The following is a 19,983-nucleotide window of genomic DNA, read 5'->3' on the forward strand; positions in this document are numbered from 1 at the left end:
GCTTTCTATAAAAGGAGGAAAGAAGACTAGACTTTAAAATTTTTTTTTTCGGCTCTCAAACTCATTTTCTTCTCAGTTTTGTAGTTTGTTCATTTCAGAAATAGTAGTTTGCTATCTTTTATGTGCCACATACTGTGCTGGACACTGGGAATACCTAGATGAATAGCTTCTGCATGCCAGGGTTTATAATCTAGTGAGGTATTTAATTAGACAGTACAGTATAGTGTGGTAAGTGCTGCCATGGAGTTACGTTCAAGAGACAGTGGAAGAACCCACCTCTTCTTGGGAGACCCGAGAAAGGCTTTATGGGGCGAACACTTGAGTCAGTGCTCGCAGGAGAGAACTGTGAGACAAGGGAAGGCATTGCAGGTGGAGAATTACCGATTGCGATCAGTAAATGTTTGTTGAGTGAATGAATGAGGTTTGAATTTTATTTTTTATTCATTCTTTGACTCCTTTTATAACTCAGAACCCATAATACCTTAATTGTGTGATTCATAGGAGAACAAGTTACTGAACCAAGGAAAGCATGAGCAAAGAGATTGGCAAGGCCACAATTTGGGAAACATTATTTCAGATGCAGGGGGGTCTCAAGACTTTTCTTTCCCTATGGCTTTCTGTAAGGTAAATGACGAAAATTTTTAGAAGTTACTGAAAAGTATAGAACAGGAGCAAATACTCATAGTTTTTCTTGAGTTCTGCCAGTAAGCAAGTATTTGTGTTCCACAAGTTCTTATCTCGGCCTTTAATGCCAAAAAGAATTTTGACTATAACCTATGGCTAATTTGAAGTCCCCTCTCAGTATTGTGCCTCTTTGAATTTTTGTTTTTCTGTTTATTGGTTTGTTTCTATCCTTAGGTTATTTTTAAGTACCAAGCATCTGATTTCTGTTATCAGGGTTTATATAATATAATGTGGAAATCATACTAGAAGTTTACTGTTAATTTTAATATTTTCCAGGTTCATGGAGCCTGCAGTTATTGTTTGCCTGGGAGGAATTTTACCTTTTGGCTCAATCTTTATTGAAATGTAAGTTTTGGCAATGTATTTATGTTTTGGGGGATTTCATTGTAATAAGAAAATTTAGGAGTTAGGATAGGTATAGAATCATCAGATGGGCGTGCATCTAACAGAGTTAGTTTGTTAAGTCCATGCTTCTAGAAGGGGGTCTATGTAGTCTGTCAAAAGGTGGTTTTCGGGCTTCCCTGGTGGCGCAGTGGTTGAGAGTCCGCCTGCCGATGCAGGGGACACAGGTTCGTGCCCTGGTCCGGGAAGATCCCACATGCCGCAGAGCGGCTGGGCCCGTGAGCCATGGCCGCTGAGCCTGCGTGTCCGGAGCCTGTGCTCTGCAACACAGGGAGAGGCCGCAACAGGGAGAGGCCCGCGTACCGCAAAAAAAAAGTGGTTTTCTGCTTTGTTCTCAAATATTCAGGTGAAGCTTATACTGTTTTTGTATTGTGTTCTAGACCTTTCTCACCAAACAGGAGATCTTAGAAATCAAAGCATGCATGCTAGAGAATGCATGCATGTCAGACCAGCCTTTGATCAGCTACATGATATAAGAAATTACTGATTTTTATTTTTAAAATATTTCTAAGGGTCCAGGGAACTAGGTAAACCATTACCTACCAGTTAGTCAAGATCCTGACATCTTTGGATACACATTCGTTCCTAGTCTTCTTCCATCAAGGCCCACAGGAGTGCTGGGAATTATGTATGTGTTTCGGGGGGGAGATATGCCATCTTGTGCCCAGTTACCATGCTTCATATCTGCATCCTTGGTCCCCACTGCAAAATATAAGCATTTCTTTTCTCAGCCTGTGTTCCAATGTTCCTTGATGGGAATGCTCTGGCATCTTAGAAGAGACAGTTCTTTGTATGGGACTTTTTCAAGAACTGCAGTCATACACCTCTGGATCCTGCCCATGAAATGCCAGTCATTGTGACTACTCAAAATTTCCTTACACGTTTCCAGACGCCCCAGTGCTGATTCTCTCCTGTACAGTGGATGCCTCCTTAAGAGGTGTGATTGAATCTGACAGTTGGTTAATTGAAAAAGTTGGCTCATGTAAGGGAATTATTAAAAAAAGATACATACATAACATTTTATTTTCACTTAAAACAACTAAAGGTACATCTTTCACTGATTTTAAAAAAATATAGAGAGCCAAGGTCTTGCCTTTTTACCTAGTTGACGTTTCCATCATTTTTACCTTTGAAATTCATAATGCATCTTCTGTATTTTCCAAACTTTTTAAAGTGGAGCAGGAATGTAAAGACCTGTCTGAAGTATCCTAAGTGCAGAATCCTTCTAGATTTGTACATTTGTCCCCCAGTCTTTTATAGTTGTCTCCCCCACACCCAGTTTTATCACTTGTTTTTAGTGGCTCACCTTATTGAATTTTTCCAAAGTATTCAACATAATTTTCATAGAAATCATAATTCTTTTAGCTATCATGTTTATTTCTTTATGTGACATTTAAATTGTCTAATTACACGAATAAGGACAACTGACATAGATTTGGGCCACTCCTGGGAGTCACCTGCCAGCTGTGGGTATTAGTCGGCACCTTAGAGGGATTGGAGAGCATGTCACTCTAGCTCATGGTTTAATAAAAACCAGTTCGAGAAATTCTTTTGTACTTTCTGACTTGTGTCCTCACCCTGATTTGACTTGCCACTATTTTTTCCTTCCTACCCTGTCCATACTACCTTGTGGATCACATCTCTTCCTGTTTTCTCGGGTACTCTGTTCTGTTTGGTAGCCACTCTGCTGTATCTTTAACTTCTCCGCTTTGACCACCCTCACACCTGTTCTCCTCTTGGTAGCCACAGTGGTCTTTTTAAGGTATCAGTCTGATCATGTCACTTATTTGCTAAAGACTTCTCATTTTCATTGAGGTAAGGTCCAAACCCCATCACATAGTCAATAAAGACCTTCATAATATAGAATCTGGCCCTGTTCTCTTCTCCAGCCTCATCTCTTATCTCTCACAGTTCATTTGAAGTTCTAGCCATACTGAATTACTTTGAGTCTTTCTAAATACAGTGAATTCCTTTGTGAGCCTTTGCCTTTGCTGTTCCAATGCATGGAATATTCTTCTAGCTCCCCACCCACCATGCCTTATCTGATTCTTCTCACCACCCTTCCCTACCCCCAGAGCCCCACCCAGCCAAACCAGTAAGTTGCCCCTGTTAGGTGCATTGGAGAAGCACTTGTGTGTCATGATTGCCCCTTTACTAGTTCCCACTGAACTAATCTCCTTCAGAGTAAAGACTTTGTCTTCAATTCTGTTCTCACTGCTTCTCTGATATGTATAGGGCCTCTGTAAATATCTGTTGAAAGAATTGGTGATGAATAAGGTAACTAACAAGTAGAAGGGAACAAGAAAAAGAAAAGAGGCTAAAAAACCCTTTTTGGGGATTCCCTGGTGGCGCAGTGGTTGAGAGTCCACCTGCCAATGCAGGGGACACGGGCTCGTGCCCCGGTCCGGGAAGATCCCACATGCTGCGGAGCAGCTGGGCCCGTGAGCTGTGGCCGCTGGGCCTGCGCGTCCAGAGCCTGTGCTCCGCAGCGGGAGAGGCCACAGCAGTGAGAGGCCCGCGTCCCGCAAAAAAAAAAAAAAAAAAAAACGCTTTTTGTTTAACTATGGTTTGTGTAATGGAATTAGAGTAAAGGGTCTCTTTTTGGTATAAAATCTTAATGCCCTTTCTTTTGTGGTACTGTGAAAATGGCATGAAGCTTCCATAGGCTTTCTTTTCCTAATTATTTTTATTTTCCTAATTTTATACATTATTACTATATCAAACCTTTTTTTAATTTAATAGGGTGTTTTATAAAATATAAAATACATTGTTTATAAAGTGTCGTATCTAGAAAAAAATGAAAGAACAAGGAAATTGACTTTATTTAAAAAATAACAATTTTTAGCTATTTTCATTTCCACAGTATACTCCTTAAGTTTCTAATTTATTTAGTTTGCTTAGAGATGGATACCCTACCCTACTAATGAGTCTGTTCTTGAAAGATTATCTAAGAAAATATTTTTGAGAGAATTTTAAATGACTTAATGAAAAGGGGGTAAGGGAAACTGTTGGAAGTTACTTGAAAGAAAAATATTGAGATTTAAGTGAGAAAAAAGTGAGAACTAAGATGCAAGTGAGATTTAGCAAGAGCAGTGTGAGCTACATGAATAAAGACTAGAAAACTGTGTCTTCGTTGTGTTGTATTTAGGTATTTCATCTTCACATCTTTTTGGGCGTATAAGATCTATTATGTCTATGGCTTCATGATGCTGGTGCTGGTCATCCTGTGCATTGTGACCGTCTGTGTGACCATCGTGTGCACATACTTTCTACTAAATGCAGAGGATTATAGGTGGTGAGTACATATTTCTGGGAAGAACCTCTGGGGACCATAATATTTTAAAATAAGATTCCATTTGAAGTGTATCAAGTGGAGTAAAAGATCTGTATAGAAATTTTCCTCCTTAAGATAGTATAGGGATTTTTTTTTTCAATTATAAAAATGTTGACGATTTTAGAGGAAAAATAATATCAGTCAAAAAAAATTTTGTTGGTATTAATGAGGGTCATTAGTTTAAACACTAGGAGACAGGTCTGAAAAAGGAAATGGTTTATTTAGGGTCATTTATAATAGTAAAATTTGATAAAATTTTTTATCAAATTTTGGCAAAATTTAGGATCTCTCCTTCCAATTCTTAGGCTTTCTCCTCGTTGATATATTTAAATGCCATCGTACATTTGTACATGCATTTGTTTTTAAATATACAGAATCTTAAAGGATATTTTTATAAAAGTCTTTGCTTTAAAATCTTTCAGTGCCATCCATTCAAAAGGGTTACTTTTTTTCCTCAGGCAATGGACAAGTTTTCTCTCTGCTGCATCAACTGCAATTTATGTTTACATGTATTCCTTTTACTACTATTTTTTCAAAACAAAGTAAGTGGAGACATTTTTTCATTTTGTATTTTAGAAGCTAAGTTTGTCATTTTAAATACTAGAATTTAGGCCTTATGTCTAAAGTAAAAATGGATATACTATATATAATTTTTTGGTTTTATTTCAGGATGTATGGCTTATTTCAGACATCATTTTACTTTGGATATATGGCGGTATTTAGCACAGCCTTAGGGATAATGTGTGGTAAGTTCTGAACTTCCTGGAACATCATGAGTAAATCTTTGAGTGTTTCTGAATCAGAAAAATACAGTAATTGGAAATTAAGAAACTACTTTCTGTTGTTTGATCAGGAATACCAAAATAAACTCAAGCATCTGATTTCAGTTCTTTTGACTATTCCTCAAAATCTAATTTATTACCTCATTGATTTCTTTTTTACTTTCCTGTTTTTAGTAATTCTGTATAGCACTATTTTTATTTTCCATACCGCAATTAGTTTCTTATTCATGTTTAGAATTGTTGTTTTTGTTTGTTTAGTTTAGATTCTTTGGAAAAGATTATTATGTAAACAGGTTAAGGTTTGGCTGAATGATTTTTGTTTGGAAGTTTCTGTTCCACCGTTCATGGAGGTAGCAGTGTCCAGGAGGCAGCACAGTTGACTGGTTACCAGTACACGCTTGGGTGTCTGTAGACTGGGCTTAAGTTCTGGCTGTGCCATCTGTGGTTCTATACCTTGATCCAGTTCCCTAAGCTCTCCAAGCCTCTGTAAAATGAGGATAATACCACTGTTTCATAGGTCTATCACAATCTTCCCTTAGATGGAAGACGTGATAGTTATCACCAATGATAGAGTCTCTAGTATGTGTGAAATAACTAGAAAACAAAGAAAGAACTTTTGGAAGAAGCATGAAAAATGGGAAAGACATGGACTGAAAAGCCTGAGAGACCTGGATTAAATCTCCATGCTGCCACTCCCTGTTTTTTGTGGCCATGGGAAGGCGTATCAACCTTTCTAAATCTCATTTTCTAATCTATAAAATGGGCATAGCTTTCAGAGTAGTTATTTGTGATAGTGTCATGTGTGTAAAGCACCAAGTGTAATGCAGGTCTGTTATTAGGTGTTAAGAGATAGCCAGTTACATGGGAGACATGGTGGAGAATTTCTGGGAAGAGCTAGACTTTGGGGGACCAATTAGTCCTGGTTGTGAATCGTATTGCCCCTACTTAATAGCCCTGTTACTGTGGCCAAATTATTTAACCTTTCTTCCTCAACATTCTCATTTGCAAAACAGTAGTAATACCTACCTTGCAGGGTTGTGCTGAGGAGTCAGTGATTGACTGTGGGTAAGCATCAGGTGGATGGCAGATGCTCAGTGGGTGCCGGCTGCTGCTGTTACGGGGTTGAGGAGGGCCAAGCGTCTTGGGCTGTCCTTCTCTTCTGGGGTTGTGTCTTTGTTTCTGTAGATTCTTTGGGTTTCTACACCATGTGTTTTCACCTCAGAGCAATTTCATGACACTGAGTCCTGGCAGAGGTATCTTAAGGGAAAATGTACAAGCAGCTCACTTTTTTTCTGGTTCAGGTTTTTACCCAATAAATGAAGCTAATTCCCTAGTTACCTCATAGGAATGATGTAAGGCTTAATGAATAATCACTCTGGAGACGTTTCCAGATAGTGTATAATTCAGAACTATCCCCCACACACACTTTTTTTTTTTTTTTTTGTAATTCTGCCTTTAGCTATAGGATGGGCAATAGAATAAGGAAAACAGAATTATCTTGTTAAAACCTGGGTCCTGGTATGACATTTGTGGACCTCTTTAGGGTACCAAGGTTGCTTTCTTCTTTCATCAGAGGAATCTGTTCTGCAGAATGGTAGTTGCCAGAGATGAAGGTGGTCAAAAGGTCCAAACTTCCAATTATAAGATGAATAACTTCTGGGGATGTAATGTACAGTAAGGTGATTAGATTTAAGAATATTGTGTTTTACATTTGTAAGCTGTTAAGAGAGTGGTCTTAAAAGTTCTTATCACAAGAAAAAAACCTTTGAAACTATGTAAGGTAATGGATGTTAACTAAATTTATTGAGTGATCATTTTGCCATACATACATATATCAAATCATTATGATGTCCACCTTAAACTAATATAATATTACATGATAATTAAAAAAAAGAATCTATACTCAGCCATAAAAAAGAGTGAAATAATGCCTTTTGCAGCAACATGGATGGACCTAGAGATTATCATACAAGGTGAAGTAAGTCAGACAGAGAAAGAAAAGTATCATATAATATCACTTACATGTGGAATCTAAAAAATGATACAAATGAACTTATTTACAAAACAGAAACAGACTCACAGATTTAGAAAACAAACTTACGGTTACCAAAGGGGAAAGAGATGGAGGGGAGGGATAAATTAGGAGGTTGGGATTAACATATACACACTACTAGATATAAAATAATCAACAAGGACCTACTGTATATAGCACAGGGAACTCTACTCAATACTCTGTGATAACCTTTATGGGAAAAGAATCTGCAAAAGAATAGATATATGTATATGTATAACTAAATCACTTTGCTGTACTACTGAAACTAGCACAACATTGTAAATCAACTATACTCCAATATAAAATAAAAGTTAAGAAAAAAAGAATCTGTTCGTATATACCATGTATGTGACCACTGTGTACACACATAAACAAATGACACTGACTGTAAAGTAGTAAAACTAATTTCACCAGCTATAAGGGAAGACAGTTCTCTATATTATAGTTACACATTTTATTTATAGCCGCTGTGATAACCTTTCCTTGTGATAATTAGTTAATCAAATTTGAGAGAAAGTTGAATAGGAACTGAAAGCTAAGTCTGGATTTGTGTTATATGCGAACATCCTGTGTATACCTTGGCAATCAAAAATTTCATTTAGTATTATTGGCCATCCTTCCTTCAGAATATTGTTCCCTGAACTCCTCGTTATTTAATGAGATCTTTCGGGTTTTTTTAATTTTCTAATTTAATTTTATTTTTTTTTATACAGCAGGTTCTTATTAGTCATCAATTTTATACACATCAGTGTATACATGTCAATCCCAATAGCCCAATTCAGCACACTACCATCCCCACCCCCCCCCGTGCCTTTCCCCCCTTGGTGTCCATACATTTGTTCTCTACATCTATGTCTCAACTTTTGCCCTACACACTGGTTCATCTGTCCCATTTTTCTAGATTCCACATATGTGCATTAATATACGATATAAGTTTTTCTCTTTCTGACTTCACTCTGTATGACAGTCTCTAGATCCATCCACGTCTCCAAAAATGACTCAGTTTGGTTCCCTTTTATGGCTGAGTAATACTCCATTGTATATATGTACCACAACCTCTTTATCTATGCGTCTGTCGATGGGCATTTAGGTTGCTTCCATGACCTGGCTATTGTAAATAGTGCTGCAATGAACATTGAGGTGCATGTGACTTTTTGAATTATGGTTTTCTCTGGGTGTATGCCCAGTAGTGGGATTGCTGGATCATATGGTAATTCTATTTTTAGTTTTTTAAGGAACCTCCATACTGTTCTCCATAGTGGCTGTATCAATTTACATTCCCACCACCATTGCAAGAGGGTTCCCTTTTCTCCACACCCTCTCCAGCATTTGTTGTTTGTAGATTTTCTGATGATGCCTATTCTAACTGGTGTGAGTTGATACCTCATTGTAGTTTTGATTTACATTTCTCTAATAATTAGTGATGTTGAGCAGCTTTTCATGTGCTTCTTGGCCATCTGTATGCCTTCTTTGGAGAAATGTCTATTTCGGTCTTCTGCCCATTTTTGGATTGGGTTGTTTGTTTCCTTAATATTGAGCTAATTGAGCCGTTTATGTATTTTGGAGATTAATCCTTTGTCCGTTGATTCGTTTGCAAATATTTTCTCCCATTCTGAGGGTTCTCTTTTCGTCTTGTTTATGGTTTCCTTTGCTGTACAAAAGCTTTTAAATTTCTTTAGGTCCCATTTGTTTATTTTAGTTTTTATTTCCATTACTCTAGGAGGTGAATCAAAAAAGATCTTGCTCTGATTTATGTCAAAGAGTGTTCTTCCTATGTTTTCCTCTAAGAGTTTTATAATGTCTGGTCTTACATTTAGGTCTCGAATCCATTTTGAGTTTATTTTTGTGTATGGTGTTAGGGAGTGTTCTAATTTCATTCTTTTACATGTAGCTGTCCAGTTTTCCCAGCACCACTTATTGAAGAGACTATCTTTTCTCCATTGTATATCCTTGCCTCCTTTGTCATAGATTAGTTGACCATAGGTGCGTGGGTTTATCTCTGGGCTTTCTCCCTTGTTCCATTGATCTATGTTTCTGTTTTTGTGCCAGTACCATATTGTCTTGATTACTGTAGCTTTGTAGTATAGTCTGAAGCAGGGAGTCTGATTCCTCCAGCTCCGTTTTTTTCCCCTCAAGACTGCTTTGGCTCTTCAGGGTCTTTTGTGTCTCCATACAAATTTCAAGAATTTTTGTTTTAGTTCCGTAAAAAATACCATTGGTAATTTGTTAAGGATTGCATTGAATCTGTAGATTGCTTTGGGTAGTATAGTCATTTTCACAGTATTGATTCTTCCAATCCAAGAACATGGTAAGTATATCTCTCCATCTGTTTGTATCATCTTTAATTTCTTTCATCAGTGTTTTCTAGTTTTCTGCATACAGGTCTTTTGTCTCCCTAGGTAGGTTTATTCCTAGGTATTTTATTCTTTTTGTTGCGGTGGTAAATGGGAGTGTTTCCTTAATTTCTATTTCACATTTTTCATCACTAGTGTATAGGAATGCAAGAGATTTCTGTGCATTAATTTTGTATCCTGCAACTTTACCAAATTCATTGATTAGCTCTAGTAGTTTTCTGGTAGCATTTTTAGGATTCTCTATGTATATTATCATGTCATCTGCAGACAGTGACAGTTTTACTTCTTCTTTTCCAATTTGTATTCCTTTTATTTCTTTTTCTTCTCTGATTGCCATGGCTAGGACTTCCAAAACTGTGTTGAATAATAGTGGTGAGAGTGGACTTCCTTGTCTTCTTCCTGATCTTAGAGGAAATGCTTTCAATTTTTCACCATTGAGAATGATGTTTGCTGTGGGTTTGTCGTATATGGCCTTTATTATGTTGAGGTAGGTTGCCTCTCTGCCCACTTTCTGGAGAGTTTTTATCATAAATGGGTGTTGAATTTTGTCAAAAGCTTTTTCTGCATCTATTGAGATGATCATATGGTTTTTTTCCTTCAATTTGTTAATATGGTGTATTACATTGATTGATTTGCATATATTGAAGAATCCTTGCATCCCTGGGATAAATCCCACTTGATCATGGTGTATGATCCTTTTAATTTGTGGTTGGATTCTGTTTGCTAGTATTTTGTTGAGGATTTTTGCATCTATATTCATCAGTGATATTGGTCTGTAATTTTTTTTTTTTTGTAGTATCTTTGTCTGGTTTTGGTATCAGGGTGATGGTGGCCTCATTAGAATGAGTTTGGGAGTGTTCCTTCCTCTGCAATTTTTTGGAAGAGTTCGAGAAGGATGGGTGTTAGCTCTTCTCTAAATGTTTGATAGAATTCACCTGTGAAGCCATCTGGTCCTGGATTTTTGTTTGTTGGAAGATTTTTAATCACAGTTTCAATTTCATTACTTGTGATTGGTCTGTTCATATTTTCTATTTCTTCTTGGTTCAGTCTTGGAAGGTTATACCCCTCTAAGAATTTGTCCATTTCTTCCAGGTTGTCCATTTTATTGGCATAGAGCTTGTTGTAGTAGTCTCTTAGAATGCTTTGTATTCCTGCAGTGTCGTAACTTCTCCTTTTTTATTTCTAATTTTACTGATTTGAGTCCTCTCCCTCTTTTTCTTGATGAGTCTGGCTAATGGTTTATCAATTTTGTTTATCTTCTCAAAGAACCAGCCTTTAGTTTTATTGATCTTTGCTATTGTTTTCCTTTTTTATTTCATTTATTTCTGCTCTGATCTTTATGATTTCTTTCCTTCTACTAACTTTGGGTTTTGTTTGTTCTTCTTTCTCTGGTTCCTTTAGGTGTAAGGTTAGACTGTTTATTTGAGATTTTTCTTGTTTCTTGAGATAGGCTTGTATAGCTATCAACTTCCCTCTTAGAACTGCTTTTGCTGCATCCCATAGGTTTTGGATCATCGTGTTTTCACTGTCATTTGTCTCTAGGTATTTTTTGATTTCCTCTTTGATTTCTTCAGTGATCTCTTGGTTATTTAGTAACGTATTGTTTAGCCTCCATGTGTTTGTGTTTTTTACGTTTTTTTCCCTGTAATTCATTTCTAATCTCATAGAGTTGTGGTCAGAAAAGATGCTTGATATGATTTCAATTTTCTTAAATTTACTGAGGCTTGATTTGTGACCCAAGATGTGATCTGTCCTGGAGAGTGTTCCGTGCGCACTTGAGAAGAAAGTGTAATCTGCTGTTTTTGGATGGAATGTCCTATAAATATCAGTTAAATCTATCTGGTCTGTTGTGTCATTTAAAGCTTCTGTTTCCTTATTTATTTTCACTTTGGATGATCCGTCCATTGGTGTAAGTGAGGTGTTAAAGTCCCCCAGTATTATTGTGTTAATGTTGATTTCCTCTTTTAGAGCTGTTAGCAGTTGCCGTATGTATTGAGGTGCTCCTATGTTGGGTGCATATATATTTATAATTGTTATATCTTCTTCTTGGATTGATCCCTTGATCATTATGTAGTGTCCTTCCTTGTCTTTTATAACACTCTTTATTTTAAAGTCTATTTTATCTCATATGAATATTGCTACTCCAGCCTTTTTTCATTTCCTTTTGCATGGAGTATCTTTTTCCATCCCCTCACTTTCAGTCTGTATGTGTCCCTAGGTCTGAAGTGGGTCTCTTGTAGACAGCATATATATGGGTCTTGTTTTTTGGTTTTTTTTGTGGTACGCGGGCCTCTCACTGTTGTGGTCTCTTCTGCTGTGGAGCGCAGGCTCCGGACGTGCAGGCTCAGCGGCCATGGCTCACGGGCCCAGCCGCTCCGTGGCATGTGGGATCTTCCCGAACCGGGGCACGAACCCGCGTCCCCTGCATCAGCAGGGAGACTCTCAATCACTGCGCCACCAGGGAAGCCCTGGGTCTTGTTTTTGTATCCATTCAGCAAGCCTGTGTCTTTTGGTTGGAGCATTTAACCCATTCACATTTAAGGTAATTATCAATATGTATGTTCCTGTGACCATTTTCTTAATTGTTTTGGGTTTGTTTTTTGTAGTTCCTTTTCTTGTCCTGTGTTTCCCACTTAGAGAAGTTCCTTTAGCATTTGTTGTAGAGCTGGTTTGGTGGTGCTGAATTCTCTTAGCTTTTGCTTGTCTGTAAAACTTTTGATTTCTCCAGCAAATCTGAATGAGATCCTGCCTGGTAGAGTCATCTTGGTTGTAGGTTCTTCCCTTTCATCACTTTAAGTATATCATGCCACTCCCTTCTGGCTTGTAGAGTTTCTGCTGAGAAATCAGCTGTTAACCTTATGGGAGTTCCCTTTTATGTTATTTGTCATTTTTCCCTTGTTGCTTTCAGTAATTTTTCTTTGTCTTTAATTTTTGTCAGTTTGATTACTGTGTGTCTTGGCATGTTTCTGCTTGGGTTTATCCTGTATGGGACTCTCTGCGCTTCCTGGACTTGGGTGGCTATTTTCTTTGCCATGTTAGGGAATTTTCAACTATAGTCTCTTCAAATATTTTCTCTGGTCCTTCCTCTCTCTCTTCTCCTTCTGGGACCCCTATAATGCGAATTTTGTTGTGTTTAATGTTGTCCCAGAGGTCTCTTAGGCTGTCTTCATTTCTTTTCATCCTTTTTTCTTTATTCTGTTCCACAGCAGTGAATCCCACCATTCTGTGTTCCAGGTCACTTATCCATTCTTCTGCCTCAGTTATTCTGCTGTTGATTCCTTCTAGTGTAGTTTTCATTTCAGTTATTGTATTGTTCATCTCCGTTTGTTTGTTCTTTAATTCTTCTAGGTCTTTGTTAACATTTCTTGCATCTTCTCGATCTTTGCCTCCATTCTTTTTCCGAGGTCCTGGATCATCTTCACTATCATTCTGAATTCTTTTTCTGGAAGGTTGCCTGTCTCCACTTCATTTAGTTGTTTTTCTGGGGTTTTATCTTGTTCCTTCATCTGGTACATAGACCTCTGCCTTTTCATCTTGTCTGTCTGTGAAATGTGGTTTTTGTTCCACAGGCTGCAGGATTGTAGTTCTTCTTGCTTCTGCTGTCTGCCTTCTGGTGGATGAGGGTATCTAAGAGGTTTGTGTAAGTTTCCTGTTGGGAGGGACTGGTGGTGGGTAGAGCTGACTGTTGCTCTGGTGGGCAGAGCTCAGTAAAACTTTAATCCGCTTGACTGTTGATGGGCGGGGCTGGGTTCCCTCCCTGTTGGTTGTTCGGCCTGAGGCAGCCCAGCACTGGAGCCTACCTGCGCTCTTTGGTGGGGCTAATGACAGACTCTGGGAGGGCTCACGCCAAGGAGCGCTTCCCAGAACTTCTGCTGCCAGTTTCCTTTTCCCCACGGTGAGCCACAGCCACCCACCGCCTCTGCAGGAGACCCTCCAACACTAGCAAGTAGGTCTGGTTCAGTCTCCCCTGGGGTCACTGCTCCTACCCCTGGGTCCCAGTGCACACAGTACTTTGTGTGTGCCCTCCAAGAGTGGAGTCTCTGTTTCCCCCAGTCCTGTTGGAAGTCCTGCTGTCAAATCCCACTAGGCTTCGCAGTCTGATTCTCTAGGAATTCTGCCTACCATTGCCGGACCCCCAGGTTGGGAAGCCTGATGTGGGGCTCAGAACCTTCACTCCAGCAGGTGGACTTCTGTGGTATAAGTGTCCTCCAGTCTGTGAGTCACCCACACAGCAGTTATGGGATTTGATTTTACTGTGATTGCACCCCTCGTACTGTCTCATTGTGGCTTCTCCTTTGTCTTTGGATGTGGGGTATCTTTTTTGGTGAGTTCCAGTGTCTTCCTGTCGATGATTGTCCAGCAGCTAGTTGTGATTCTGGTGTTCTCACAAGAGGGAGTGAGAACACGTCCTTCTACTCCGCCATCTTGGTTCCTCCTCTGAAATCTTTCTTGATTATCACCAGCAATCAATGAGGTATGGAGTCATGGGATTATGCAGAAGGTTACTTTTTTCTTGAATCTTTCTATAATATGATTTAAGGAAGACCTGGAGAGGTAAATATCTTGACATTTACAAAGAAAATGGAATTAAGTTAGCTAAAGTTTTTGAATGCATTTCCTGTTGAAATTTCATCTTACTGCCTAACAGTCTTGGCACATTTACAGTTCCCTGCTGTTCTGGCAATGTCCCAACATTTATTCTTTAAAGGGTTTGTATGCCTTCAGTGTTAATTGGTGTTTCGCGGGGAGGGGAAACATTTCACAGTGGAAATGATTAAAATGATTATAATGTCATACAAAAGTTATACATACGCATCAGGTTATGTTGCTAAAAATGCTTTTTCAGTCAGTAATTGAAAGAAAAATATTAGATTTTTTTTAATGTAGGAAAAATAATTATAAGGTGGGAAATAATTAGATATTGTTGTAGACTTTATATTTTGAGCATAGCATTTTAGTTTTAAGGAAATTAAGTTTTAAAGTGTATTATTCCCAAGACATTTACTTTTCTAGAGTGCATATTCAATATCTTCCTTTTATAAAGCCATATTTTTATAAGCTTATTCTTGAGATACTCATAAGATTAGGAAAAATGATACTCTAGGTTGACACTGTTTTGCTTTTAAGCGTACCTCTGCTCAAAATGGAACAAGGTTTTGTAAGTCTGGAAAACTGGATTTGGTTATTGGACTAGTGTTGTATTACGCCAGTTAAATTTTTGATTCTACTTAAAATTTTATAGATATTTTTATAAGAATTCAGATTTATTTTTATAAAATTGAATGGTATTTTCTCTTACCTTGTAAGGACTTGTATATAATTATTTCAAAGTGAATTATCACTATTTTCAAGTGTAGTATAATTATTTCGTATTAAAAAATAAATGTCTATTCATTGCAAAAATAGGTTTGCTTTGTTTGGGTGGGTTTTTAAAAATATTTTCAATATTTAATAATGGGGAATTTTCAAATATATACAAAAAGAGGAACAGTGATATATATGTAGTGAGTCGCCATGTACCTAACACACCTAACACATCAGTAATTATCAACTGGTAGCCAATCTTGTCTTATTTATAGTCCCACCTTACCCCGCTTTTTTTCTGACATGAATCTTGGACCTCATGTTATTTCAGCTGTAAATATTTCAGTGTGTGTGTGTATAAAATGTGCAGTGTTTATATACTATAATTATTATATAACTATAATATGGATGAATGCAGTTATATAATATATAAAATTATTTCAGTATATATTCAATATATAAGTATAATTTATTAATATGCTCAAATATTCACTTAGTGTTCAAATTTGCCCCACACATCCTCATTTCTCTTTTAATACAGTTTGTTTGCATCAAGATCCAGTTTGCTCTCTTTTCCCTTGCAATTATTTAAGAAACTTGGGTTTGGGTTGGTTTGTTTTAATTCCTGTAGAGTTTTTCACACTCTGGATTTTGCTGATTATATCCCTAAGGTGTTATTTAATGCTTCTCTATGTACTTCTTCCCCCCCATATTTTCTGTAAAGTGGTAGTTACAGCTACAGACTTAATCATACTCAAGAATATTAATACTTGTCCAAGAATACTTAGCAGGTGGTTTGTGAACTTTCATAAGGAGGCCCGTAATGTCTGGTTGTCTCTGTGAGGTTAGCAGCCATTGATAATTATTGCCTAGCTCAAATAAGTCGTTAGTGGTTATAATATTCTCGTTCTGTTGTTCCTTTTATATTTATTAGCTGGGATACTTCTCTAAGGAGAAACTTCCTTTTATCAGCCATTTGGTTCCTTTGAGGTACAGTTTACATACGTAAAGGCAGAAGAGACTTATTTTTTCCTTGCATACACCAGTTGGGCAAATAAAAGTCAGTTCAAAGGTGGACAATTAGGTATATATGTATGTATCGTTAACTCATGGAAGATATACTTTTAGACTTTGAATAATGGGCTTAGATGGTAAATTCCTAAATCCAGTGGAGAATCTTCTCTATGATATGAATGACCAACTGTCTTGTTTTAAAGATCCCTTATTACTTGCTCTAAAGAACTATACAGTCATTCATTCATTCAACAAATATTTATTGAGTATCTTATCATGTGCCAAGTACTTTTTGAGGCCCAGGAGGCAGAAACTTAATTAACAAAACAGACAAAAACACCCGTGTTCTCTGGTGTTTTGGGTCCCATTTGAAGCTAATTATTCAAAAACTCGTGATCTACTTACCTGTCTCTCTTATGCATGCCCTCAAATGCCTGCCTCTCTACCAATCACATAGCCTCTACAATTTAAACATAAAAAAAGAAGCCTCAGGGCTTCCCTGGTGGTGCAGTGGTTGAGAGTCCGCCTGCCGATCGAACATGGGTTCGTGCCCCGATCCGGGAAGATCCCACATGCTGCGGAGCGGCTGGGCCTGTGAGCCATGGCCACTGGGCCTGCATTTCCGGAGCCTGTGCTTCGCAACGGGAGAGGCCACAACAGTGAGAGTCCCGCGTGCTGCAAAAAAAAAAAATAAAAAGAAGCCTCCTCTCTAGAGCTTCAAATGGCACTTGGTCGTGGTTCTCAGTCCTTCCCTGAGAGAATCCCCAGTCACTTCTTACTGAATTATCCATAAGGTATCATATGGTTTGGGGAACATGTTAATATTGTTTTAATGACCTAGAATAATCTATGCTTAAATTTTAAAAAAACATGTTTTTTTCATTTAACAAATTTTTGTCATTCTGAAATTATTCTTTATAAGAGATTATTTTAATTCATATAGTTCATAATTTCATGTATTAATTGATATTTAATTATAAAAACAGTACATCAGGTCAAACTTGGTGTATTACAGTAACAGGTGATTTGCAGAACAAATGATACTATTTTAATAAGTTCAGAGAGAATACTAACAAAAGATGTTATCATGGAAAAATAATACCTTTACAGAGCAGAGAGCATTTAGTGTTTGTAAATGATGGATACTGCTCTATATGTATTTGTTTCAAAGCATCTTATTTTATCTTTACAGGAGCAATTGGTTACATGGGAACAAGTGCCTTTGTCCGAAAAATCTATACTAATGTGAAAATTGACTAAAGACCCAAGAAAACCTGGAACTTCGGATCAATTTCTCTTTCACAGGGGTGGAACTTGCACAGCAAAAAAAGCGCAAGAAGAGATTTGGGCTTTAACACTGGGTACTTTGTGGGTCTCTCTTTTGTGGATGGCTTAAAGTAACATCTATTTCCATTGATCCTAGGTTCTTAACTGACTGCTTTCTCCAACTGTTCACAGCAAATGCTTGGATTTTATGCAGTAGGCATTACTACAGTACATGGCTAATCTTCCCAAAAACTAGCTCATTAAAGATGAAATAGACCAGCTCTCTTCAGTGAAGAGGACAAATAGTTTATTTAAAGCATTTGTTCCAATAAAATAAATAGAGGGAAACTTGGATGCTAAAATTACATGAATAGAAATCTTCCTGGCACTAGTGTTTCTATGTTATTGAAAAATGATGTTCCAGAAAGATTAATTTTTTCTCTTATTTTTACTGCCATCGTCAACTTATTGTGGGACATTTTTATATATTGAACCTGGGTTCTTTTTTGACCTGCCTTTTTTTTTTTTTCCAATTCAACTGCATCCTTTTTTTTTTTTTTACAGAGAGAATTTAAAAATATTAAATCCTGCGTGTAATATATCTGCTGTCATCTTAGTTGGACCAACTTCCCATTTATTTATCTTAAAACTATCCAATTACATCTTAATTCCATCCAAAGAAGATACAGTCTGAAGATAGAGGTGTACTCTCTACAATGCAATTTACTGTACAGTTAGAAAGCAAAGTATTAAATGGAGGAGATATTTGTTTTTATTAAACATTTTGTGATTTAGATAAACTACATTTTAACTGAATGTCTAAAGTGATTATCTGCCCCCTCCCCCCAAGTTAGTCTTACATCTTTTTGGGGTTTGAATGAAGGTTTTACATAAGAAATTATTAAAAACAAGGGGGGTGGGTAATAAATGTATATAACATTAAATAATGTAACGTAGGTGTAGATTCCCAAATGCATTTGGATGTACAGGTTGACTACGGAGTACTTTTTTCTGATATGATTGGTGTAGAAATGTGTGAATTTGGGTGGCTTTTTACATCTTGCCTACCACTGCATGAAACATTGGGGTTTCTTCAAAATGTGTGTGTTTATACTTCTTTTGGGAGGGGGGATTATTTGTTTTTTTCCTGAGACTCCTACAGGAGCTAAATTTGTAATTTAGAAACATTTAATTTTGTTAATCCTGTCTGGGGCACTTAAGTAACATCTAAAGCGTTACTGCTTTAGAACGTTAAAATAAAACTTCCTGACCAAATTGTTTTGTGAAAATACATGTGTTTGCAATTTGAAGATATCTTTTTCAAAAGGCAATTACTGAATGCAAATTTTTTACTATACTATAAACCATGCTTTTCTAATACAGGGGACAATTACTTTAAAATCCCCAAACTTGCGTACATCTAGATTATCCAGTACAGTCACAAAGTGAATGAGAAGCCCTTTGAATGAAATTGTGGCACAAAATCTGTTCAGGTTGGTGTACCATGTAAAGTGGGGATGGGTAAAAGTGGTTAGCTTACTAGGGGATGAGCAAATAAAGGTTATAGTTTTCTAAGAGAAGTAATTTTAATTTTGAATACATCTTTCTGGAACGATCCATAATGTGAAGTTTTCCTAGAACCATTGAGTTTCTAGTTTAATAGTTTGCTATGCAAATGACCACCTAAAACAATACTGTATATTGGTATTTTTAGAAAGACTCAAAACAGCTATAATTTAAACCTTAATGTGAAACTCATGCCATTCAGAGTTACGTAAGGTGTTTTCATTACAAAATATGTTTCTATAAATTAAGAGACTGCATCCTATAATGTAGCATGTAAGGACTATAAAGGGTGAAAAATTTGATTTCTTACTACTTAAGTATGGCTGACATGAACAAACAGAAATTTGATCAAAAGCTGTAGGTAAATCCTCTTCTTCAAACCAAAATATTAAGTGTAATCTACTGGTTCCTCCATTTTCTCTTTCTTCTCACACCTTCCTTTAAGATCTTAAAAGGAACTAAAAGTCAGTACTTAATGGTTTATATTATGTAAATTTCAAACTACATGTGAAGTACTTATAAGAACATAGAGTCTGATAGATTGTAAATTGGGTGGCAAGCTTTTGTCTTAATAAAATGAAATTTCTTTCTCATGAATCTTGCAAGTAAGGTGTAGGGGTTTTAAAGAATGAGTGGTTTAGCTGCTTTCAGGTACACCAATTCTTTTACTAAATTGGTCTGTATTTAAAGTCCTTTGGAATCTTCACTGAAAAATAATTTTCTAATTTCCACATACATTAAGAGCTCCATTAAAATGAGTATAAGTCACCTTGAAAAGTCCTTTAAAAAATAGGTTTTGGTTTATGGCTTCCTAGAGGGGCTGGGTGTGTGTGTGTGTCTCTTGAAGAAGATGTAATCCACAAATAGTTTAGCTCCCTAGCTCTCAGTTGTAGAATGGTAAAATATGTTATTTAAGTTAATTAAAGGGTAGGGCTTTTCCACTCCATAAATGCTAGTTGTCTTTCATTTGTTAACATTTGCTCAACTTATCAGCTGATGCTTTGAACACTCTCAAAAACTGGGGATTTGTATCCGTAAGCACGCTTCTCCTGAAATTTAGGTACATTAGTAAGTGACATCATTAATACATATATCCTAGTACAAGAGTAGGATAAGGTGGAAATGTAATGGCTGGAAGGGTGGTAAAGCATTCTTTAGTATATCATGTTGGGCTCGTAGATTGTGCTGAGTTTGCCCATAAATTGAGCCCCACGCCCTTAGAAT

General features: G+C 37.0%; 1 protein-coding gene across 1 annotated transcript in view; it reads left to right on the plus strand.

Moving 5' to 3' along the window:
- TM9SF3 (transmembrane 9 superfamily member 3) overlaps positions 1–19,356 on the plus strand; it is a 74,335-nt gene extending 54,979 nt beyond the window's left edge. The window contains exons 11-15 of the mRNA XM_060034387.1: positions 961–1,029; positions 4,235–4,381; positions 4,879–4,962; positions 5,090–5,166; positions 17,120–19,356. Coding sequence (XP_059890370.1) covers positions 961–1,029; positions 4,235–4,381; positions 4,879–4,962; positions 5,090–5,166; positions 17,120–17,187 — 445 coding nt within the window. The 3' untranslated portion in view covers positions 17,188–19,356. The remainder of the gene's footprint in view (positions 1–960; positions 1,030–4,234; positions 4,382–4,878; positions 4,963–5,089; positions 5,167–17,119) is intronic.
- The last annotated feature ends 627 nt before the right edge of the window (positions 19,357–19,983 follow it).

The sequence above is a fragment of the Delphinus delphis genome, chromosome 16 (genome assembly GCF_949987515.2).
Source record: "Delphinus delphis chromosome 16, mDelDel1.2, whole genome shotgun sequence".
Lineage (NCBI taxonomy): Eukaryota > Metazoa > Chordata > Mammalia > Artiodactyla > Delphinidae > Delphinus > Delphinus delphis.